This window comes from Pseudophryne corroboree, chromosome 4, assembly GCF_028390025.1.
Source record: "Pseudophryne corroboree isolate aPseCor3 chromosome 4, aPseCor3.hap2, whole genome shotgun sequence".
NCBI lineage: Eukaryota > Metazoa > Chordata > Amphibia > Anura > Myobatrachidae > Pseudophryne > Pseudophryne corroboree.
The window spans coordinates 921,733,262-921,758,531 of NC_086447.1; the positions used below are offsets into that span (position 1 = coordinate 921,733,262).

The following is a 25,270-nucleotide window of genomic DNA, read 5'->3' on the forward strand; positions in this document are numbered from 1 at the left end:
CTCACCGCATGTCTCTGTTACAGCCACTGACCTCACCGCATGTCTCTGTTACAGCCACTGACCTCACCGCATGTCTCTGTTACAGCCACTGACCTCACCGCATGTCTCTGTTACAGTCACTGACCTCACCGCATGTCTCTGTTACAGTCACTGACCTCACCGCATGTCTCTGTTACAGCCACTGACCTCACCGCATGTCTCTGTTACAGCCACTGACCTCACCGCATGTCTCTGTTACAGCCACTGACCTCACCGCATGTCTCTGTTACAGTCACTGACCTCACCGCATGTCACTGTTAGTCACTGACCTCACCGCATGTTTCTGTTATAGCCACTGACCTCACCGCATGTCTCTGTTACAGCCACTGACCTCACCGCATGTCTCTGTTACAGCCACTGACCTCACCGCATGTCTCTGTTACAGTCACTGACCTCACCGCATGTCACTGTTAGTCACTGACCTCACCGCATGTTTCTGTTATAGCCACTGACCTCACCGCATGTCTCTGTTACAGCCACTGACCTCACCGCATGTCTCTGTTACAGCCACTGACCTCACCGCATGTCACTGTTACAGTCACTGACCTCACCGCATGTCACTGACCTAATCGCATGTCACTGTTACAGCCACTGACCTCACCGCATGTCTCTGTTACAGTCACTGACCTCACCGCATGTCTCTGTTACAGTCACTGACCTCACCGCATGTCACTGAGGCTAAAAATAAATCTCCATCAAGTTCAACATTTCACTTAAGCTACTGTGTAGGTGTAACAAGTACCCCTGAAGGGGATATTATAGCACCTGGTGTAATGGCGCCCATGCATTAGGACAACTCTCATAAGATGCGAGCTGAGCTATCCTACGACACCCCCCTCCCGTCAGCTACCCGGCGTGCGATAAATTGTACGGTGCAGTCTATCGTACCTCTGCAATTGCCGGGGGCTGGGATCAGCTGATCATACGTTCAGCATATATGATCAACTGAGGCAGCGTGCGACCTGCGGGGCCGCGCATCGGATTGTATTCGCACCCATTAACATGCGCGATGTGCATGCAAAGGGTTGAATGATAGGTCAATATAATGTATATAAGACTGATTCCATCAGAATAATCTTTATTTCTGTTCTGCCAAAAAGACACCTAAATATCCGCGCTGTTACTGTACTCCAACAATGGACAAGAGTCCTCTCCTGAGCGTGAAAACGTAATGGCCTTTCCTCTAAGAAGCAGAAGGGGTGACGCTGTGTTATTAATGACGACCTACACATGAAAAGGTTTCCCTTTTATTTATTTAATTTTATATGGGGCCTGAGAAAACGTATACACATGCACACATGCATTACTTTGTGTTTTATGCTAAAATTACTTCATATAAATATAATTAAATGGATAGTCTATGAAAGTGGTCTCAGGTCATTGCATATAGGGGGTCATTCCGAGTTGATCGCTAGCTGAAAATGTTCGCTGCGCAGCGATGAAGCAAAAAAAGGCACTTCTGCACATGCGTATGTGGCGCAATGCGCACGCGCGACGTACTTTCACAACGGCCGATGTAGTTTCACACAAGGTCTAGCGACGCTTTTCAGTCGCACTGCTCACCGCAGAGTGATTGACAGGAAGAGGGCGTATCTGGGTGTCAACTGACCGTTTTCAGGGAGTGTTCGGAAAAACGCAGGCGTGCCAGGTAAAACGCAGGCGTGGCTGGGTGAACGCAGGGCGTGTTCGGGACGTCAAAACAGTCTGAAGTGATCGCAAGCGCTGAGTAGCTCTGAAGCTACTTTGACACTGCACAAAATTATTTTGTAGCCGCTCTGCGATACATTCGTTCGCACTTCTGCTAAGCTAAAATACACTCCCAGTGGGAGGCGGCATAGCGTTTGTACGGCTGCTAAAAACAGCTAGCGAGCGATCAACTCGGAATGACCCCCATAGTACTCCGGATATTGGATCGGATTCCGCTTCAGTTGCAATCTTGCTAAATCGGCAAAACTGCAACTGTTTGCGATCGTATCTCCCCGGTCGTGCAGTCGCAGAGTCGCCTTGTGCATGCACACTGCGGCGGAAACCGGCGAGATGCGATTGCATCTCAGTAGCTTTGGCTACTGAATAAGGTCCCTGTTATACTATCTACACTTCCGGATTACAGTCTATCTAGCAATCCAAAACATAATCCCAATTATGTATAGTATGTACTGTGCTGTGCCATCTAGGTGTGGCTGGTAATTATAGTCCTTCTCTGCAGGGTGTGATTGGGAAAGTGGCATTTATAGATCATTTATAGAAGTATCATCCCTTAGCTGGCTTGGGAGACAGTATCAGAATTTTTGGGATTACATTTTCACAGAAAACAGATTTTTTTCAAACACAGCTGATTGGCTGGTACTTTATATCCAGTGACTTTATCTACATCCAAGGCTTAGTAAATAGACCCCTTAATATCTAAATATCTAAATCATATTGTATTTCATGTGTCCTGTATATCAGTCTTTGGTAATATTCTACTGATTGAATGTGTCCCCCTTATTGAGACTGTTTATGCTCATTCGTATTTATTAATGTTATTTTTACTAAAATAATGTGAGAAATGGGAGGTCCAGTGGGGTGCTCCCGTTATTCAGTGGTTAGTACCTAACCCAAAAGTGGTCCAGGGAAGGACAACTGGTGAAGCGGTGACAGGCTCAGGAGCGCCCCAAGCTTAGCCCGGCGTCTGGTGTAATCCCACGGAAGGGCTACTGTAGCACAAATTGCAGGTAATGCTGGCTGTGAGAGAGAGGTGAACTCCGTGACACAGTAATAAGCCCGTCTGAGCCTCTGCGGTGTCTCGGCACACGGCAGGAAACCCCGGCACCAGCTAAACAAGTTAGACGAGCATGCTGCGCGGTGAGTAAGGTATGCTGAAACAAGAGGCTACAAGTTATTTATCATCCCTGTTTATGTCCTATTGTATACAGGCTGTATGGAGCCTAATTTAACATCATTCTCCACATTTTGGGGACTTACGGGCATATTTATTAACAATTTTTTTAATAATAATAATAATAATAATAATAATAATAATAAGAATACTTTATTATCATCAATAGTTCACAAGACATGAACAATCAACAAAATTAAAAAGCAATCAAGTATAAAAACAAGGAGGACAAGGAAAAACTCTCCAACCAGTTACACTCCCATTTATCTTAATTTTGTCCTATCTAGCATGTTTATTGCTGTCAGGAAGAAACTATCCCTTAACCGGCTGGTCCGACGAAGAATAGATCGATAACGCCTATTAGATGGCAGCACAGGAAACATCCCCAAATGTGGATGAGATAAAAGTCTCCTAAGATGTTTTTCTCCTCAGTGAGAAGCCTTCTCTCATATATATCCTGGATGCAGGGCAAACTAACTCCAATAGCTCTGCTGGCAGCTTTTACCACTCTCTGAAGAGACTTATGTTCTGCTGCAGTGCAGGTACCAAACCACACCACAGTTCCGTATGTAAGGACACTCTCTAAGACAGCTGAGTAAAAATTGACCAGGATTTCCTTACATACTCCCGACATTCACATTCTCCTCAATAAAAACAAACGTTGTTGTGCCTATTTAATAACACATTGTGTGTGAACCAGGGCCGGTTCGAGCCCTCTCTGCGCCCCGGGCAGGGAATGGGGTGTGGCTTAATACAGGGGGCGTGGTCAGTTACGCCCCCTGTACAGTAGTAGCGCCGCTTAAATGCTGAGCGGTGCGCGATGACGTCATCGTGCACCGCTCAGCAAAGGTCCTCTCCACGAAGGGAAACTAGACGCTACGCGTCTAGTTCTCTTCACAGGAGACACAGCCGCGCAGCCGGGGGACACAGCGGGCAGCGGAGGGCACAGCAGTGGAGGATCTTGCCATGGTGCGGCGCCCTCTGGATGGCGCCAGCGCCCTCCGGAAGGCGGCGCCCCGGGCAAAAGTCCAGGACAAGTCTTTGGAGATATTAATGTAAAAGACTCGACCGTCTCCACTACCTGGCCATTTAAAACGAAAGGCCAGTGGGGCTGTTTGTGTGATGTCCTAAAATCTAGGATCATTTATTATTATTTTTTTTTACATTTTAAAATGAAGTGGTTACTTGACTCCAAGCCTCCAACCTAGAGACCTCAGATCTATACTCAGACTGGTCATTCTTACTAATTAGGCCTACAACTGCAATATCGTCAGCGAATTGATAATGTGAACTGACTCTGATTGAGAAATACAGTCATAAGTAAACAGGGAGTGCAGCAGGGGGCTCAATACACATCCCTGAGGCACCCCCGTTCTAATTACAAGCTCACTAGATAAAAAGTTATGCAATCTGACAGACTGAGGCCTATCCGTCAGAAAATCCAGGATCCATCTACATACAAAATTGTTCAGTCCTAGCTGAGATAACTTACGCACTAGAGATATTGGAATGACTGTATTAAATGCCGAACTATGGGGGTCATTCCAAGTTGATCGTAGCCCTGCAAAATTTTGCAGGGCTACGATCATGTCCATAGACAATGGGGGGGGATGCCAAGCACAGGGCTAGTCCGCCCCGCATGTCGGTGATGCCCCCCCCCCCCCACAAAAGTGCAAAAGCATCGCACAGTGGCGATGCTTTTGCACTTTAGGAGTAGCTCCCGGCCAGCGCAGCTTTAGCGCGCTGGCCGGGAGCTACTCGTCGCTCCCCGGCCTGCAGCAGCTGCGTGTGACCTCACGCAGCCGCTGCGGCCCGCTCCCTGCACGGTCTGGCCACGCCCACAAAACGGCCGCCAAACACCACCGTTCCGCCCCCCCGCCCAGCGACCGCCTCTGCCTGTCAATCAGGCAGAGGCGATCGTACCGCAGCGATGGCCTGCGCCGGCGCACTATGGCGCTGGCGCACTATGGCGCTGGCGCATGTACAGTTCTGACCCAATCGCACCGCTGCGATATACTGTAGCGTGCGATCGGGTCAGAATGACCCCCTATAATCCACAAACAAAATTCTTGCAAAAGAACATGTGGATTCTAAATGGGTAGCTACTTGGTGAACCAAAGTACAGCAGCGTCATCCGTCGGTCTGTTCGCCTTGTATGCAAACTGGAAATGATCCAGATTAGCCGGGATGTTTTTCTTTATGTATCCCATGACTCTTAACAACATTTCCCGGAATCCCATCTGGGCCAGGGGCCTTACATGATTTGGAACTGGTCTAACAGACCATTCATCCAGCACCAGGGGCTCCGCATTCTCCAGATTTTCCACCCAATCTACCGGAGAAGCAGCCACTCTGTCAAAACGGGAATAAAACATGTTTAACGTCTCTCCCAGAGAGCTATCAGCCTCTTTATAAGAAGGATTCTTATTAACTTTGTAGTCAGAAATATCTTGGATACCTTTCCACATACTTCTTGCATCTTTGTTGTTTTTATACTTACTTGTCGTTTTTCACACCCCTTTCACATTATTTTAGTATCACCTGAATTATTAAAGGGCTTTTGGAGCAGTTTTCGTGAAAAACTGCCCCAAACCCTTTAATTGTACTTTTTTTTTTTAAGTAACCAGATCTCATTCCCCATACTATGGGAAATGCGATCTGACCAGATTTACTAAAAAAAAAAATATATTTAAAAAAAATATACAGCAGTGAGCCCTGTGATAATTACTCCAGTTTCTGCTCACTGTGGATCCTGTACTTCTGCACAGCGTTCACTGCCCCTAAGCAGAGAAAGCTGTGCAGAGAGCCAGCAGTGTGATCAGCTCTGTGTGTCCAATAGACTATGTTAACAAAAAATCATACTCCCCTACCCAGGGACCGGTGATCAGAGCTCCTGGAGGGCTACCGGTCATCGGGGCTCGCTGCTGCTCCTGTGACTCCCAGTGCAGTAAAGTGATGCTGCAAAGTGGCAGCTCACTTTGCAGCACCGGGGGTCACAGGAGCAGCGGGAGCGCCGATGAATACCAGCCCTCCAGGAGCTCTGATCACTGATCCATGGGTGTTGGTGAGTATGATCAGGGTTGGGAATGGGGGTGGGGAATAGTGACGGGGAAGGGGGTGCCAGCAGCAATGGTAGTGGCGGTGATGCCATGCGGCTCAGCAAATAATTGGGGCCACATCCGCATCCTTGGTTGCGGTTGGTGATAAATCGGCCCCTTTATCCTACCTCCTAACTGTCCCGATTCCAGCAGGACAGTCCCGCTATTTGGACACTGTACTGCTGTCCCACCAATGCCGGATTACTGACACTAAAGGTAAGTATCGGGGTCGCTGTTAGGGACGCACCAATCGGTATTACCGCATATACTGATGCTAAAAGCGGGCACCTCAGGCCTTGTACTGTACATTCGGTCACACAAATGTACACAAGGGACGGAGTTTGTATCGGCATTTGTGTAAAGTTGCAGACGGACGACCCTGCTGAGTGCGCTTCTGCGTCCACCATGTGTGACGCGGCCTCCGTGCACTCACCACAGCCGACACCACGCCAATAATTCCTCAATATGTGATTGGTGGTTCAAAGTTATAACGTCATGTGTATTAAACTGAGGTGTGTGTCGCCTATTTTAATTGCTATGGAGATCTCTGATACCCGTGTAATCATATTTGTACAGCACATACACAGAAAACAGCACATTTAAAATGTATCATGCCGTATAGATTGTAAGCTCTTATGAGCTAGGCTTTTTATTTATTTTACACTTTGTACATTTTTCTTTAAGGTATAATAATAATCATGGCCAAACCATAATATCATAAGTTATAACTGATCCCAGAAAGGTTACTCCCTTCATGCCATCTCAAGGGGCCCCAAAGGCTTGCACTCGCTTAGTAACGCTCAGCTGGCTCTCGCCCGCTCCTGGTGGGTGGTGCTGTCTGAATGACGGAAATCCTATTTGAGTCAGCAAGTGTAAGGACAAGTGTAGGTGTGACCCATAGTAACCTAGCAGGTTCTAGCTATCTGTTTATAGAATGTACTAGATAAATGACATCTAGAATCTTATTGGTTGCTACTGGCAACACTTCCATTTCTCCTCTCTAGAATGTTTGATATTTCTTCCATTCTCTTGTCTGTTATAATGTCCCGTAATGGTAGCGCACTAAATGCTGTAGAGTAAATAGAGCAGCCGCAGTCTCAGAACACCGACATCACCGCTAATGTGACAATTAGTATCACTGGTAAATAATCACTAATTATCGCTGTAACCTAATGCGCCATTCTGTTTTATATTAACAGGATCTCTGCCCAAACCCCCAGTTCATTGTCGATGGAGCAACGCGTTTCGACATCTGCCAGGGCGCGCTCGGTAAGTACACAGACAGAGCTCGCCAAGTCCGACCGGTCATTTCACCCACTTGGAAGTTATAATTTATGTGAGCTCCCCCCCAGTAGTTATATGTTTGCTACTAAATGTATTATTATTATTATTATTATTATTTATTATTATATATTTTTCATTGTGGAAATCCAAAGGAATTTACAGGTTGTTTTCCATGTGTAAACTTAAAGCGTAGAAACCGTTACATGTACTGTAGGCCGCCTACAAGTCACGATTCCATCTGGACCAATAACAAGCCATTGGTCAGCACATCACTTTCAGTGTCTATAATCTCCCGGTCAGATCAGGCTGTGGATGGAGGGTTGGGTCGACGCACAGTTCGCTTCCACCATATTCGCCTCTCTCCCCTTCCTTACGGCTTTCTTATTCTTTCAGTCCTTTCTTGAGACATGGCCACGCCCTAGTGACATCATCCAAATGTCTGGGAAATTAGTGATAAAATTATTTTATAAATTAGGTTGTTCTCTGTGTTTTTGCTAATAATTATTACAGTGACAATATTTGTGATTTATAGTATGCGCTACTATAGCAGCGATACTGACTGCTGGGTGCCGTTTCAGGTACCCTACTCGCCCGAAGCAAGGGACAGTGCTGCGCCCAGAGCTCTGCGCACTGTGCGTTGGCACTGCTCGCACACACTAGTTATGACCCTGTAATAGAGCCACATTGCTTTGTCACTAATTAATACTCAATTAAGGGCACCCAACAATAATCAATCAGTCAATCAATCATCAATATCTTGATGAGCCATAATTATTTAAAGTTTTTATTATTAATAAATAATATTATTTATTATTAGGCGGACAATAATATTTTTATGTTAATTGGGGTCATAGTAATAGAATCACCAAATATATTACAAACATTACAAGTGCCAGCATGGGTATACGTCTATCATTAATTACTTAAAATGACCTCAACGGACATGAAACGATTTTTGTCTTAACGTAAAATCTTTTTTTTTTTTTTTTTTAACATTACTGCGTCAATATAAATTAATTATATAATTACGGTCCATCAAGATATTTATTGTTTTTTAGAACACCTAAATTAAATATTAAGTAGCGTGAAAGTAATACTAATGTTTAATGTGGCTCTGTGCCCGGGCAGACAGTATGCGGTGTGAGCAATCTCGCCCGCCAGAGACGCCTCTTCTGCAAGTTTCTTTGGCGATTCAGAGGCTATTACATCTGATGATTTGTATGTTTGATATCACATAAATTGGGATGGCGACTTGTATCCAAGGGAGAGTGATTCTGGCAGAATTCTGGCAACTTTGCCTCTAGTCACAATCCATTACATACAGCAACATGAAACTCGACGGAAATTCGCTGGAAAAAAAACCACAGGTTATTATCTCCTCTCTTTAATAACGTATTAAAGGGCTACAACTTCAATTGCAGCCTCAGTGGCAGAATGGTAGGCGCAACCTCTTTTTAACTGGTGATGCCCAGCAAAGATGTAGACAGGCCATTGCCTTCCTGTCCCCGTGTCTTCCTACCCTTTAGGAATATAAAGAAAGGTAACATAGCGCCTGAGTCATGTTTGTAAGTAAAGCCAAAAAGCCAGCCACTGGGCAAAAGCATTTTGCACTGCAGGTGGGGCAGATGTAACATGTGCAGAGAGTTAGATTTGGGTGGGGTGTGTTCAAACTGAAATCTAAATTCTAGTGTAAAAATAAAGCTGTCTAACATTTGTAGGCTACATGCAAAAGCATCCAGTATTTACCCTGTACAGAAACAATATAACACAAATCTAACTCTCTCTGCACATGTTACATCTGACTCACCTGCATTGAAACATGGTTTTGCCCAGTTTCTTGCCTTTTCTTATTCTTTACTTGTAAACATTAGTTAGTATTAGGGTAGGGTTGTGGGTGCAATCACCTGAAAACACTATGTCGTTGTGCTGGCTGTTGACATTCACAGTGTCGGCATTCTGGCAATGTCGACATCATTACACAAAATGGTAGTTGATCATGTCAATTTATAAGCCCACCACAGGTACATGTAAGCGCGGGGGAAATCTAGTTCTGACGAATACAAAGATGATTAATAAACAGGCGCTCTTTGAAGTATTAAAACTTTAAAACATTGGAAGTCCACTTCAAACTTTTATAGCTTCCTCCAGATAGGTGCCCAAGTGTTAACGTGGGGTTGAAAAGACACTTACATAGCAGTTCAACCTCGCGTTCCTATAAAGGTATCTTTAAACAGGTCTGGATGAAGTTGATCCTATCACACACAGCGGTCGTATAGAATAACACTTACATTTGGTTTCAGTCCCGAGTGCACTGAAAGGTATCTTTCAAACGATCCCCATATGCAGTGGGTAGGAAGCAGGCAAACCAACGTGCATAAAAACATACACAGGTTTTATTCATAAAATAACACAAAAAAGAAAGCTGCAGCAAGAATGTCCCATGGAAGATAAATGTTCGTCACAGCATGGATAACTTCAACGCGTTTCAAGGATTCTTTCCTCTTTATCAAGAAGAGCACTTCTTGATAAAGAGGAAAGAATCCTTGAAACGCGTTGAAGTTATCCATGCTGTGACGAACATTTATCTCCCATGGGACATTCTTGCTGCAGCTTTCTTTTTTGTGTTGTTTTATGAATAAAACCTGTGTATGTTTTTATGCACGTTGGTTTGCCTGCTTCCTACCCACTGCATATGGGGATCGTTTGAAAGATACCTTTCAGTGCACTCGGGACTGAAACCAAATGTAAGTGTTATTCTATACGACCGCTGTGTGTGATAGGATCAACTTCATCCAGACCTGTTTAAAGATACCTTTATAGGAACGCAAGGTTGAACTGCTATGTAAGTGTCTTTTCAACCCCACGTTAACATTAGGGCACCGATCTGGAGGAAGCTATAAAAGTTTGAAGTGGACTTCCAATGTTTTAAAGTTTTAATACTTTAAAGAGCGCCTGTTTTTTAATCATCTTTGTATTCGTTGTATATGTGTGTGGGGATTTTGGAGGGTAAATCCCATCGATTTTAAACGGCAGCTTTAAAATTGCAGCGCAGGATCACAGACATATATATTTCTTGTACATGTAATCTAGTTCTGGTTTTAACTTTCTGAACGTTGCCATATTGTGCCACACACATATGGCGCGGTCGAACGTAGACCTGCTATCTCCCTCAGAATGTCCATAAAACACCCAAATTAGGGGGGAGACCACTGGGAGATGGAGCAAATCTCCTAGGGAGGTCTTACTTGCCACAATAATGTAAGCTCCTTTGCCAAGTCCCTCCCATGGCTGTAGAAATAAACCACGCGGTGTGACTGCACCTCTACACTAGTATGTTCTATGGTTTTCCCGGAATAACCAGCAACAGTTGTCACCTATGGATTAATGCTATTAACAAATATCAAAGAATATATATATATATATATATATATATATATATATATAAAAAACATTTTTTTGGAAACATCTGCAAATGACACTGCAAAGAGGTAGTTACTCAGATTCTGCAACGGTCATAATAAAATACTTACCCCCAAGATTTCTGTGTGGAGCAGTTTATGACCCTCATTCTGAGTTGTTCGCTCGTTATTTTTCTTCGCATCGGTGCGATTTTCCGCTAACTGCGCATACGCAATGTTCGCACTGCGGCTGCGTCAAGTAAATTTGCTAAGAAGTTTGGTATTTTACTCACGGCATTACGAGGTTTTTTCTTCGTTCTGGTGATCGGAGTGTGATTGACAGGAAGTGGGTGTTTCTGGGCGGAAACTGACCGTTTTATGGGTGTGTGTGAAAAAACGCTGCCGTTTCTGGGAAAAACGTGGGAGTGGCTGGAGAAATGGGGGAGTGTCTGGGCGAACGCTGGGTGTGTTTGTGACGTCAAACCAGGAACGACAAGCACTGAACTGATCGCACTGGAAGAGTAAGTCTCGAGCTACTCAAACTGCAAAGAAAAATATTTTCGCAATATTGCGAATACTTCGTTCGCTATTCTGCTAAGCTAAGATTCACTCCCAGAGGGCGGCGGCTTAGCCTGTGCAATGCTGCGAAAAGCAGCTAGCGAGCGAACAACTCGGAATGAGGGCCTATATCCCATATATTCCGGATATTTCACAACAACCAAACTGAAACCTACTCTCTCAAATAGTGTATTCACTTTTGTGACACTTGGCGACCAGTTCAGCAGCATTTCCACATTAGTCACAGAATAAACACTGTTAAGCAAAGGTGGGAATCTCCGCTTGTTTAGTAAAGGTGTATATTTAGAATATAGTTCAGCTGAGATCAGCGATACAATAACATGCGTGTGGTACCACAATGTACATTCTTGTCCAGCAGTATATGCATAAAAGAGTACTAGTGTAACACGCCAGGGTTGGCGGGATGTCTAAGTGGTTATCACAGGTGTTGGGTGGCTATGTGGCCGACCTTTCCCCTGAAATGTTTCTCCCCGTGCTTTGTCCTGTAGTACCTTTCTCAGAGAGGTAGGAGAGATTGATACGAAACAGGAGTGAGGCAGCAATTTCAACAGGATGTATTTTTAAGTTTTTATTGAGCCACAATGAACTCTGGATTGAAAATGATGATTGGTTAATGGGCACAAAATATTAAATAATCACAAGAAGAAAAGGATAATAAAAGGAGATAAAGAGAAGACAACTGGCTACAGTTCACCTAACAATGGACCATTCAGAAATGTAAAAGACAATCAATTGAATCACGGATATTGGCATATTAGAATCACAAACTATAATGTGGTAATGAAAAAAGTAATGAAAAACACTTTCACAATAACAGGTTGCTAAATCTCTAGCTTTCCCTAGCCAAATTGAAGTAATGTTCACCGGCAAATAACGTTGGAGCTCTTTTAAATCCTGTGGTGCCACAGCGTTGCAATAGGGGGAATGGCACACCTGAATACAAGTAATCCTGGGTTGTAAGAACGTCACTGTATCTCAGTCTTATTCCAAAAAGGATGCAGCTAGCGAAGGGATAGCAGTGTCTCTTGACAAATGTGGCTTACTTGGTAATAAGGGTTTCTAGGGCAAATAAACTCAGTCTCTGTCTTCAGATAAAGTAACTCACTGGGCTGGGGGGAGTTAACATTTTAGAAACATAGAATTTGACAGCAGATAAGAACCACTTGGCCCATCTAGTCTGCTACCCCTTTTTAAATTCAAGAGTTTTTTTATTGCTTTTAAAAACAGTACAACATAAAATAAAACAAAACATTCAAATAAACCGTTGCAAAACCGTATTTGTGCTCTTCATATGTCTCCACCAGAAATGCCCCCTTTTTTACTATATTTTTATCGCAAACATAATTTGATCCTTATTTCTGTGTAAGGATATCCTTATGTCTATCCCATGCATGTTTAAATTGCTCTGCTGTCGTAGCCTCTACCACCTCTGATGGGAGGATATTCCACTTGCGCACTACCCTTTCTGTGAAGTCATTTTTCCTCAAATTTCCCCTCAACCTCCCCCCCTCCAGTCTCAGTGCATGTCCTCGTGTTCTAATACTTCTCTTCATTTGAAGAATGTTTCCCTCCTGTACAATGATAGAAACTTTCACATATATCAAGGGTTTTATCATGTCCCCCTTTCCCTTCTCTGCTCCGCACTGTAGATATTGAGATTTTTTAGTTTTTCTGGGTAAATTGGATGATGTAGGCCAGGCATGTCCAAACTGCGGCCCTCCAGCTGTTGAGAAACTACACATCCCAGTATGCCCTGACACAGCTTCAGCATTCCCTGACACCAAAACTGTGTCAGGGCATGCTGGGATATGTAGTTTCACAACAGCTGGAGGGCCGCAGTTTGGACATGCCTGATGTAGGCCATGCACCATTTTAGTTGCCCTTCTTTGTACAGTCTCTAATCTCCTATATAATAGCCCTGTGACTCTGTGTCTGGGCCTCTAACGCTAGGCGTGGCTAGGAGCTCTCATTGGGTTAGTGGCAGGTCTATCACACCCAGTCCACAGCTGATTGGGCGAGAAACGCCCTTCCACACAGGTTACATCCAATGGGAGGCTCTGCCCTTTGGCTGCTGTGTTTTCACAGAGCAGGATTAACGATGGGGCTGATGGAGCTGCAGCTCCAGGTCCACACACCAAAATAGGCCCACTGCATCTGCAGCAACACACCCTCCAACAATTTACACATACAAATCACTACAAATTCAAAAAGGGTGCGTGGCCACGGGTAAAAGGGACGTGGCCACGACCCTTTTCCTAAACTTTTAATGGAAGTTTGGAAAGCCAGAAATTAGTGCAAACCATAAAAAAAAAGGTACTGTACCTGACAAAAAGGTCCAGCTGGAGGGTATGAAGCAAGTCTCTGCACTGTAGATAGGGAAAACATCCTTTTACTGCAGCGTCCTATGTCCTGCTGCCAGGCCGCCTGCCCCCTCCGTCATCAACATTCCCCACTCCCTAGCCGTGGCGCAGGTGGAACGAAAGCTGCTGCAGCCACCGGCATAGATGTGTATGAAAGCGGCGCAGCAGAAGGCTTTCATTGCCCTCCCTGCGCCGCATACTCTCTGAGCCCCGGAGCTTCCTCTGCGTGTGATGTCACAGAAGTGCCTCCCAGCCACAGCCGCGCCCAGATCCCCAGAGGCCCTGACTCCGCAACACAGCACCTGGCCTGCCGGCCTGGAAGCCCCGAGATGGCTAATGTAATGGATAGAGAGGGTGATATCGCGGAGGGTAATGTCTGGATGCTGAATCAATGTGAAAGGTGACAGTGCTGCGCAGTGCAGTGGGTGTGCAGTGTCACTGACACTGCACAGCACTCTCACCTTTTACATTGATTCAGCCAGTCACTATTATTATCACCAGTGTCCCAACGCGCCGCATTACAGGGAAGTAGACGCACTAAATAAAGTACAGCTCCCAGCAGCCCTTAGCGCCGAAGCATTCCGGCCCTTAGGGCTGCTGGGAGCTGTAGTTTATTGAGTGCATCTTCGTCCCTGTAATGCAGCGCGTTGGGACACCGGCGCTAACAATAGTGACTGGCTGCTGTGCGAGTCTCTGGGAGAGCCACTGCCAAAGGGAGGACAGCAGGTAAGCTGCTTCCAGGAGGAGAAGCAGGAGAAGCATTACTCACCCCTCCCCCCCACTCACAGTACCTCCGGGCCCCATCCACGCCACCCCCACGCCCCCCCTCCACCACCCGCAGTGGCTCCGGACCCACTACCCCACCCGCGGAACCCCCGCAACCGCTCCTCCCCCACCCGCGGTGGCTCCGGTCCCCCTCCCCCACCTACGGCACCCACCACTCCCCCACCCGCGGTACCACCGCACCAGCCCCGGCACCCCCGGACCCCCGCCCCCATCCGCATCTTCCCTGCACCTGCCACTCCCCCAACCACAGCACCTACTAGGTGATTCATCAGGCCCTGCGTGCGCTGTTTACGCCGTTGCAAGGGGCTACGACCCCTTAACCATTGCACGCCCTTTGTCCGTGCAATATTTAACCACTCACACAATTATGATTGGATGTAATACTCCATATAATAAAAATATTGCACGCCACAAGGACGTGCAAGAGTTAAGGGGGCGTAGCCCCTTACGACACTGTGAAGAGCGCCCGTAGGGCGCGATGAATCACCTAGTGTATTAATATCCTTCTGAAGATATGGCCTCCAGAACTGAACACAGTATTCTAGATGAGGCCGTACCAATGACCTATACAGTGGCATTATTACTTCTTTCTGCAGCTGATTCCTTTCCCAGTGCAGCCAAGCATCTGACTAGCCTTCCTCATTGCTGTGTTACATTGCTTACCTGCCTTTATGTCACCTGAGATAGTGACTCCTAGATCCCTTTCCTCCAGTGGCGGATCTAGACTTAACTTTTAGGGGGGGCGGTTTAAGAATTATAACTCCTCCCCCTAATCATAGCCCCTCCCACTTAGTAATACCCTTCCCGTTCGCTTCTAAAATTTCCTATTGTTGCCATTACTAATAAAATGTTGCCAGTTAGTGGAGACAACCCTGCGCACTGGTGATACAGACTGGAGAATCACCATTCCTTCCATCAGGGGTGGTAGAGGCTAAGACAGTAGGGCAATTTAAATATGTATGGGATAGACATAAGGATATTCTTACAAAGAAATAAGGATCAGATAAGGTTAGAGATAAAAAATAATGTTAAAAAAAAAAAAAAAGGGGCAGACTAGATGGGCCAAGTGGTTCTTATCTGCCGACAAATTCTGTTTCTACAGCACACAGAATGAGCCGAAATTCACATTATAGCACACTGTATGAGCTGAAATTCACAATGTAGCACACAGTATGATCCGAAATTCACATTATAGCACACTGAATGAGCCGACATTCACATTATAGCACACTGTATGAGCTGAAATTCACATCATAGCACACTGAATGAGCCGACATTCACATTGTAGCACACTGAATGAGCCGAAATTCACATTGTAGCACGCTGAATGAGACAAAATTCACATTATAGCACACTGAATGAGCCGAAATTCACATTATAGCACACTGAATGAGCCGTAATTCACATTATAGCACACTGTATGAGCAGACAATCACATTGTAGCACACTGAATGAGCCAAAATTCACATCATAGCACACTGAATGAGCCGAAATTCACATTATAGCACACTGAATGAGCCGAAATTCACATCGTAGCACACTGAATGAGCCGACATTCACATCATAGCACACTGAATGAGCCGAAATTCACATTGTAGCACACTGAATGAGCCGAAATTCACACTGTAGCACACTGAATGAGACGACATTCACATTGTAGCACACTGAATGAGCCAAAATTCACTTCGTAGCACACTGAATGAGCCGACATTCACATTGTAACACACTGAATGAGCCGACATTCACGTTGTAGCACACTGAATGAGCCAAAATTCACTTCGTAGCACACTGAATGAGCCGACATTCACATTGTAACACACTGAATGAGCCGAAATTCACATCGTAGCACACTGAATGAGCCGAAATTCACATTGTAGCACGCTGAATGAGCCAAAATTCACTTCGTAGCACACTGAATGAGCCGAAATTCACATTATAGCACGCTGAATGAGACAAAATTCACTTCGTAGCACACTGAACGAGCCGAAATTCACATTATAGCAAGCAGAATGAGCCAAAATTCACATTATAGCACGCTGAATGAGCCAAAATTCACATTATAGCACACTGTATGAGCCAAAATTCACATTATAGCACACTGTATGAGCCAAAATTCACATTATAGCACGCAGAATTAGGCAAAATAATGCAGGGACATAATACAGGGAGAAGAGGGGGGAGAAATGGGACACAGAGGACACCCCCCCCCCCCCCCCCCCACCACACACACACACACACACACACATACATACATGCACACATACATACATACATACATACATACACACACACACACACACACACACACACACGAGACACCTACTCATATAGATGGCACACACTGGAGGCCGGGTCCCGCCGCGTTATTGGGAACTGGTGGAGAGCGGTGCAGTGCGGCGGAGGACGAGGAGAGAGAGCGCGTCCTCACGCGCGTACAGCAGCTTCTGTTCTGACCACGCCCCCTCCTCCCTGTACGCGCGTGAGGACGCTCTCTCTCTCCTCGTCCCCCGCCGCGCTGCACCGCTCTCCACCAGTTCCCAATACCGCGGCGGGACCCGGCCTCCCTCCCGGTGGCGGTATATCTAGGGGGGGCTTTCGCCCTAATCGCCCCCCGCTAAATCCGCCACTGCTTTCCTCCTCAGTAGTTTCCATGATAGTGCCCTTGAGAAGCTCCTGGAAGGATGGACCATCCTGAAGCCATCAGGGTTGTTCTCCCGTATCTCCTGAACCAAAGGCATACTGTATGGTTACTTTAAGAAGAAAAAAAAGTGGAATTTAAAAGACAAAAATAAATGTTTGCTGCTGTTCCCCGGATATAAAAATGATTTTGTTTGGATGATTCTGGCTGTGAGGTCACTAAATAAAACGTTTGTTCACACAGGGGACTGCTGGCTCTTAGCTGCTATTGCGTCTCTTACATTGGACAAGGACATCTTGGCCCGAGTTGTCCCACAAGACCAGAGTTTTCAGAGTAACTATGCAGGAATCTTTCACTTCCAGGTAAGCAGTCTCGTATCCCCTCACTATAACTGTACAACCGCACAGTTTAATCTGTTTCATAATCGGCTTACTTTTGTACCTGGTCACTGTGTTCAGCCCACCCCACGGTTAGGTTCTGCCCTGAACGCTACTTCGCCATCACTGCTTTTACAGTCCATAAACAGCGATATAGGACTTACACAGCTATGGATGTGGTATCTTCTGAATAGGTCCACCCCATATGGTCGACATGTAATAGGTCAGCAGAGTCAAAAGTTTGACATGGAAAATGTAGACAGTAGAAAAGGTTGACGGTCAAAAGAACGACATGGAAATGGTCGACACACGTTTTTAAAGCTTTTTTTATGTTTCATCACCTGTGACCACAATTAGTGTAAACGTGTGCCCTCACTGCCTTGTTTTGCTTGCCAAGCTTCGGGCCAGGTTACTATTCCCAATCATAGCCCACGTGGATGGTAAATGAAGCAAAAATAGAAAAAACAACTAGAAAAATCCCCCCCCCCAAAAAATGTGACCATTTCTGCGTCGACCATTGTCAAGTCAACCTTTTATCTGTTGACCTTTCGTACCTGTCGACCATATGGGGTTGACCTACTGACTAACTAGACACTGTCTATTGGAACCCCACAGCTACATAGCCAGTGATAGACAGAAGATCATCAGGTTCAGCCTTTTCTAAATTCCACCTTTGTAGATCCGGAACAAAACGAAACTCTCAGAGGAGCAGCTGTTACTGTCGTTTACATTTATGGGCAGTCAAATTCCGTCCTGACAAGAGTCTTAAGACGCATATCAACTGCAATAATAGCTTCGGTCAATCTCCTTATGCTACGTACTAATTATAGCTGCTACAACATTTAGTGTAATCATTACTGATCTTTGCATTTATTTATGGGGCGCTGCAATGTTCCACAGCACCATACAGTGCTGGGTTAATATAGTGACATGGATAACCAGCATGAATATACACAATTACTATTGGCAGATGTCTACAAGTTGGTAGGTGTGTAGCGAATGTGAGCAAGATGGTTAGTACACATGTAGACTCTAAATCAGAGTAGAGATTTACTGGATATAATGATACAGATGATAGAAGATAAACAGCAGTCAATATGATAAGGCATCAATCTCTCCTGGGCTAAGTACTGTATAGCTCTGTGACGCTCCAATAACACTGTAATAGACTAGTGTGCATGTCTGACGTTTAAGTTGAGTGAATAATATTTACTCAGACATGCTATTGAGCTTAATTAGTCATGCACAATAACACAGGAATGTGATGTTATTGTGGCTGATGAGTCATGCACAATAACACTCAGTAGATAGCTTGCAGTGTTTAACTACATGTCAACAATTACATCCATATGCACTATTACATGGATATACTCTACGTATTGATTTAGTCACGTGAGCTAAAGATGGGAGGGAGGGCCTTGCTCGTGATTCTTAAGGGAGGAAGTAAGAGTAGCGGTAATGGGGAGGCTTTAATAAATAAGTTTTGAGGGAGCTTTTGAAACAAAGGAGGCTGACTGGGTGAGAGCCTGACAGAGTGAGGGAGAGTGTTCCATAGATTAGAGGCAGCGCGGGAGAAGTCGTGGAGCTTGGAGGCAGCGCGGGAGAAGTCCTGGAGGTTGGAGGGGGATGGTTATCAGTGGGGAGGAGAGGCCGTGTAAGAAAGGTATCCATCCAACCCATTTCCAAACCAATGTGCCACTATCACCTTGTGTAGTAAATTGCACATACTCTTGTGCAATTTTTCTCTGTGTCTGGTCACTTTGGCAGTGAGGCCGGACTTCCTGGCCTAAGGCCACCATAACGTGACATAACATGCGTTCTCTCTATAGTTCTGGCAGTTCGGTGAGTGGATGGATGTTGTCGTGGATGATCGGCTGCCTACAAAAGATGGAAAGTTGGTGTTCGTGCACTCGGCAGAGGGCGATGAGTTCTGGAGCTCGCTGCTGGAAAAGGCCTACGCCAAGTAAGTTCCGTCGGTGCTATACCACATCCCGCTCAGGCTGGCATGCCACGCAAGGATCATTCACCATTTAACTGGCAAATATTAATTAAGAACAAGAATTTAAAAACTTATCGGTCTACTGTAGTAGTACAAAAAAATACGCTCCCAGGGGGCATCGAGCTCCACCCTGGGGCGGATCTAGCAGACTCCTGTAGCGTCATCCCCCACCACTATAGCGTTATTCCATCACTCCAAGCTATTTATTCCTATAGCAGCCCCCCCCCCCCCTCCTTCCCCGTAACATTTCTCACACACTGTTTTCTTGATGCCCCTGTGGCATTATCCCATAACCCTCAGTGTCCAATGGACCTTATTGAAGCACTAGGTGCTTCATCGCACCCTACGGGCGCTCTTCACACCGTCGCAAGGGGCTACGCCCCCTTAACCCTTGCATGCCTTTCTGGGGTTCAATATTTGTGTTATATGGAGTATCACCTGCATTCCTTTGTTAGTGGTTAAATATTGCACAATGAAAGGGTGTGCGATGGTGAAGGAGGCGCAGCCCCTTGCAACGGCATGAACAGCACCTGTAGGCCACAATGTACAGAATGTAGCGGGTGCGGGGGGTACTGCGGATGGTGTCTGTAGATGCTGCGGATGGAGGGGGGGCGGAAGTGGGGGTGGGGCCCGGATGGGGAAGGGTTGGGAGGGCTGCGCGTGGGGGAGGGGCAGAGGAGTGGGGGATGCAGATGGGGGAGGGGTCCGGAGGCACTGCAGGTGGGGGAGGGGCAGGTGTGGGGATGTTGCAGATGGGTGAAGGGTTCCGGAGGTGCTGTGGGATGGGAAGGGGCGGGAGTGCCACTGGTGGGGTAGGGGTCCGCAGGCGCCATGGGTAGGGGAGGGGCAGGTACGGGTGTTGCGGCAGATGGGGAAGGAGGTCCGGAGGTGCTGCAGGTGGTGGTGGGGCAGGTGCGGGGGTGCCATTGGTGGGGGAGGGGTGGGTGAGGGGAGGACCGCGGATGGAGGAGGGTGTCTGCAGATGCTGCGGGTGGAGGGGGGCAGGTGTGGGGGAGACATATAAGGGGGGTGAATGGTGGAGGGGGCCTGGAGATTGCTGGGGGTGGTGAAGGGGCGGAGGAGTGGGAGCCGCGGGTGGTGTAGGGGGTCTGGAGGCACAGCATGTGGGGGAGGGGTGGAGTGCCGCATGTGGTGGAGGGGAAGGTGCGGAGGTGTGGTGCATTGGGGAGAGGTCTGGAGGTGCTGCGGGTACTGTACCCGCCAAAAAGGTAGTTGGAGGGTATGCAGTAACAGGGCCAGGACAGGGGTGACAGGGTCAGAACAGGGTTGACTGGGCCAGGACAGGGGTGACAGGGTCAGAACAGGGGAGACAGGGTCAGAACAGAGGTGACGGGGCCAGGACAGGGGTGACGGGGCCAGGACATGGGCGACGGGGCCAGGACAGAAATGACAGGGACAGGATAGGGGTGACAGGGTCAGTGTAGGGGCGGCAGGACCAGGACAGGGGTGACAGGGCCAGTATAGGGTTGACAGGGCAAGCACAGGGGCGACAGGGCCAGGATAGGGGTAGCAGGGCCAACATAAGGGTGACAGGGCCAGGATAAGGGTGAAAGGGCCAGGATAAGGGTGAAAGGGCCAGGATAAGGGTGGCAGGTCAAGGCCAGGGGTGACAGGGACATGACAGATCACAGGGCACGGGAGAGATTGGTATTAGGGACAGAACAGTGGTGACAGACAGATGTGTCTTACCGGAGTCACTGCTGCTGGCTGCTGCTGTTCCACTCCAACCTGTTGGCATCTGCTGCTGGTGGAGACTTGGCATGGCTGACTCTCTTAGGCTGTATTCCTGCTTCCTCTGCCCGTCCGCATCACTCCCCCCCTCCTCAGTCACACACCGCAGACCTCGCGCAGCTGCCGGGCACTGTGGTAAGGTGAGACTGGGAGTGACTGGTTAGCCCCCAGGAGATGCTGCGGCTGGAGGGAGGAGGGGGTCATAGCATGCACATGGCGCGGACCTCACGGCTGCTGGGCACTATGGTAAGGGGAGACTGGGAGTGACTGGTTAGCTCCCAGGAGACGCTGATGCTGGAGGGAGGAGGGGGTCAGAGCCTGCAAGCAGCGCGGACTTCTGCAGCGCTACCCGCCGGCTAAAGTGTGTGAAGGAGCTGGGCGCAACTCACTGCGGGTGGCAGCGCTGCAGCTAGCGGTGGGGTCGCAGGGGCTGGAGATAACAGAGGCAGTACGGAAAGTGCACAGCGGCTGGTGACCCACAAAACTACAGCTAAGAAGCGTGGAGTGTGCCAGAATGTGACGCTCCTCCCCGCCAGAGAGACCCTGCTGAGTATGCTGATGTGGGGGTCAAGTATGGCATACCCCCTCACACACCCCCATACCTCCCAAATGTCCCAATTTTCGCGGGACAGTCCCATTTTTTGGGGTCTGTCCCGCTGTCCCACCCGCGGGTCGCAGTGTCCTGCGGTGGGGGGGGGGGGGGGGAGCAGTTGGAAAGCTCCTGTACTCGCTGTTCTGCAGCGGTGAATAGTGGAGACAGAGGGAGAGGGGGCATCAGGGGGTACGGATTGAGGGGGGGTTCCAGCAGCAGAGCCGGATTAAGGGGGGGGGGCAGGCGGTACGTACCGTTGGCCCCACAGTTTTAGGGGTCCCCCCGGCTCGAGTAGCTCTGTCCCAGCTCTGTAGCTCCCCCGTCCTGCCAGCAACAGCGCCAGCATTGTGCTACAGTCAGCACACGCTGCTGCGTATTGGCAGGTCTGTGGTGTTACAGGGAGGCAGCAGTCTCCATGCTTTCTTCTGCCTGTGCGGGTGTGTAGGGGGAGCGACCACCTCCTCTGGATTTACCTCTAGCTGAGGGGCCAAAATTCCATTTAAAAAAAAAAATATCCCAGAATTTGCATAATGGGGCGTGGCCTCGCGTCCCACGATTAGGCCACGCCCCCAATCCACAGCATGCACAGCAATGAGATAGGGCTCCCCTGTCTCAAGTACCCTGTGCCCCCCGGACTCATAATCAGCCCCTGGGGGCATGCCAGCAGCTCACAGAGCGCTGGGCATGCTCCCTCACTGACGAAAACGGGGCCCTCCCGTGAAGCCACGCCCCCTTTTCGCCGTGTGTGTGTGTGTGTGTGTGTGTGAAAGCTGGGAGGTATGCACCCTGCCTGTGCCATGTCCATACTATCTGCTTCTGCAGCTGCTCCTAGTGTCCTATAGATTTGGCCAGATCTGTGACTCATTTGACTAACTCCGCCCACTGTTGTGACTCCGCCCAGCGTTAGCAAATGAATCACAAGATCACAGATCTGGGCTATTATATAGGAGATTATCCTCCTCTCAACCCATGTCTATGTGCATTAATGCCCCAGTGTGTATTGAAACCCCCCTTACCAGTGACACTTACCCCTCATGCGAACATGCTAGGTAAGTGGTTAATATTGTATAGCTTTGCCTTATTGCGTAGCGCTTTCCACAAAATACTGAGTCATTCACACCAGTCCCTGCCCCACTGTCAGCGACTAACTCCTTACTGTCAAAACATGCTACAGTACAATTTTGCCAGAAGCCAAGAAACATACCGGTATGTTTTGGGCTGTGGGAGCAAACCAGAGCACCTACGGGACACCCACAACGACATACAGAGAACTACAAGAGTCATACAGGGAGAAATTTTAAAAGATTTGTTTAAACAGAAACGCTAGCCACTGTGCCACCCTGCCACTGTTTAAAAAATTACATGTACCCAAAAGTACTCCGACCATTACTGTGCAATGTATCACTAAGGGATCATAGCGGCTGCAGGCGGCAATGGAGGGGCCGCAGCAGGTATCTGCTGCAGTCCCTCCTTCCTACATTTAGGTGTTGCTAAATATTTGCAGCTGCCCCCTGAAAACGGGTGTTTTTGGGGCACAAGCAGCAAATATTTTTTGATAAATGGGCTACTAAGCCTTCAGCCAAATATTTCCTATAGACAGTAACTATAGGAGAGTTAATAATACCCCTAAGCAAGGGTCGCAGCTGGGAGCCTGACACGGGTGCTACCCCGCTGCGGCCCGTGCTCAGCCCCCTTTCCCACTACGCTCACCAACCCGGCATATTGCCGGGTTGGTGACGCTGCTAGTGACGCGGCAGGGGCGGCGCTGGGAGATCACATGATCTCCCAGCGCTGCCCTTACATACAGTGTAAACGGGAGCCGTGTTGCATCGACACGGCTTCCGTTTACACTACAACCCTACCCGGATCAATCCCGTGTCCTACCCAGGTAGTTTCCCGGGTAGGATTCACGGGACACTTGATCCGGGTTTTTGCGGGGGACCCTTTTCCACTAGCAAAAAAACACGGGTAATTGCGCACCCCTGTGCATTTACCTGTGTTTGTTGAGCTAGTGGAAAAGGGGTATAAGTGACATCTGGAGGCAATATGTAGGTACTGCACCCTATAATAATAATAATAATAATAATAATAATAATAATAATAATAATAATAATGAGATGCATAAATACAAGCAAAAGTATGATTTTTTTTTAATTAAAGAAACTGCTTATTTATCTCTGCATAACTTGTTTCATTATAACAACTCCTGAAGTAAATGTCCTCAGCGTCACTGTGATCACATTTATTGCAGTGTTATACAATATTTGTATTGATAGGCTAAATGGAACCTATGAAGCTTTGACTGGTGGAAGCACAATTGAGGGATTTGAGGACTTCACCGGCGGAATCTCGGAGCTGTATGAGCTGAATAAAGCCCCGGCTGATCTCTTCCTGATTATACAGAAAGCGCTGAAGGCAGAATCGCTGCTCGGATGTTCCATCGATGTAAGATTTATCTGCACCGTAATCTGTTCACATCTGCCGCAGATTCTGGGGAATATAATACTGACCAATTCCTACACAATGGGCCTAATTCAGACCTGAACGCAGCAGCAAATTTGTTCTCTAATGGGCAAAACCATGTGCACTGCAGGGAGGGGGGGGGGGGGGGGGGAGATGTAACATGTGCAGAGCGAGTTAGATGTGGGTGGGTTATTTTGTTTCTGTGCAGGGTAAATACTGGCTGGTTTATTTCTGCACTGCAATTTAGATTTCAGTTAGAACACACCCCACCCAAATCTAACTCTCTCTGCACATGTTACATCTGCCTCCCCTACAGTGCACATGGTTTTGCCCATTAGCGATCAGGTATGAATCGGGCCCAATGTAATTTGCTGCAAACAGGTATTATGGATCCCAATTATCAATGAGTTTAGCTATTTAAAACTTGTTGCGTATGATAAATGGTGCTCTGGCCAATCAGGACTTAACTGTTTTGTGTTTGAAAAATGACAGTTGGGAGCTAATTGGCTGGAGCACCTTTATCATATACAATGAGTTTTTAAGAGCTAAAACTCATTGATAAATGAGATATAAATACATTATATTAAGCTGTAAGACAACCGAAATTGGTATATCCATTGTCTTAAAAATCTATATGCAATATACACAGAGAGCAGACATGGGTAATTATCTGACATGGGGTGTGAATATATAGGGTATTTTAGCGCTGTCATTTATTGCATATTATTGTATACATTATGCATATATTGCGTACCTATGCAAGAAGGTACTGCGCATGCGTGAATCTCTGCTGAAAAATATATAGGGGCGTGGCTTCATGGGGAAGGGGTGTGGCCACAAAATAATACCAATTCATATTACGTTGCACAGTAGTCTCCATTATTCAAATTACGCTGAACAGTAGCGTCACTACAACAGGTAGAGCCCCTTTTTACACATTACGGCAAACAGCGTCCCTTTTTTACATATTACGGCCGACAGCGTCCCTATTTTACACATTACGGCAGACAGCGTCCCTTTTTTACAC

At 47.2% G+C, this 25,270-nt stretch overlaps 1 protein-coding gene across 1 annotated transcript in view; it reads left to right on the forward strand.

Moving 5' to 3' along the window:
- LOC134910697 (calpain-8-like) overlaps positions 1–25,270 on the forward strand; it is a 136,490-nt gene that overhangs the window by 62,349 nt on the left and 48,871 nt on the right. Inside the window, exons 2-5 of the mRNA XM_063919019.1 lie at positions 7,215–7,284; positions 17,304–17,422; positions 19,267–19,400; positions 24,057–24,225. Of these exons, the coding sequence (XP_063775089.1) occupies positions 7,215–7,284; positions 17,304–17,422; positions 19,267–19,400; positions 24,057–24,225 (492 nt within the window). The remainder of the gene's footprint in view (positions 1–7,214; positions 7,285–17,303; positions 17,423–19,266; positions 19,401–24,056; positions 24,226–25,270) is intronic.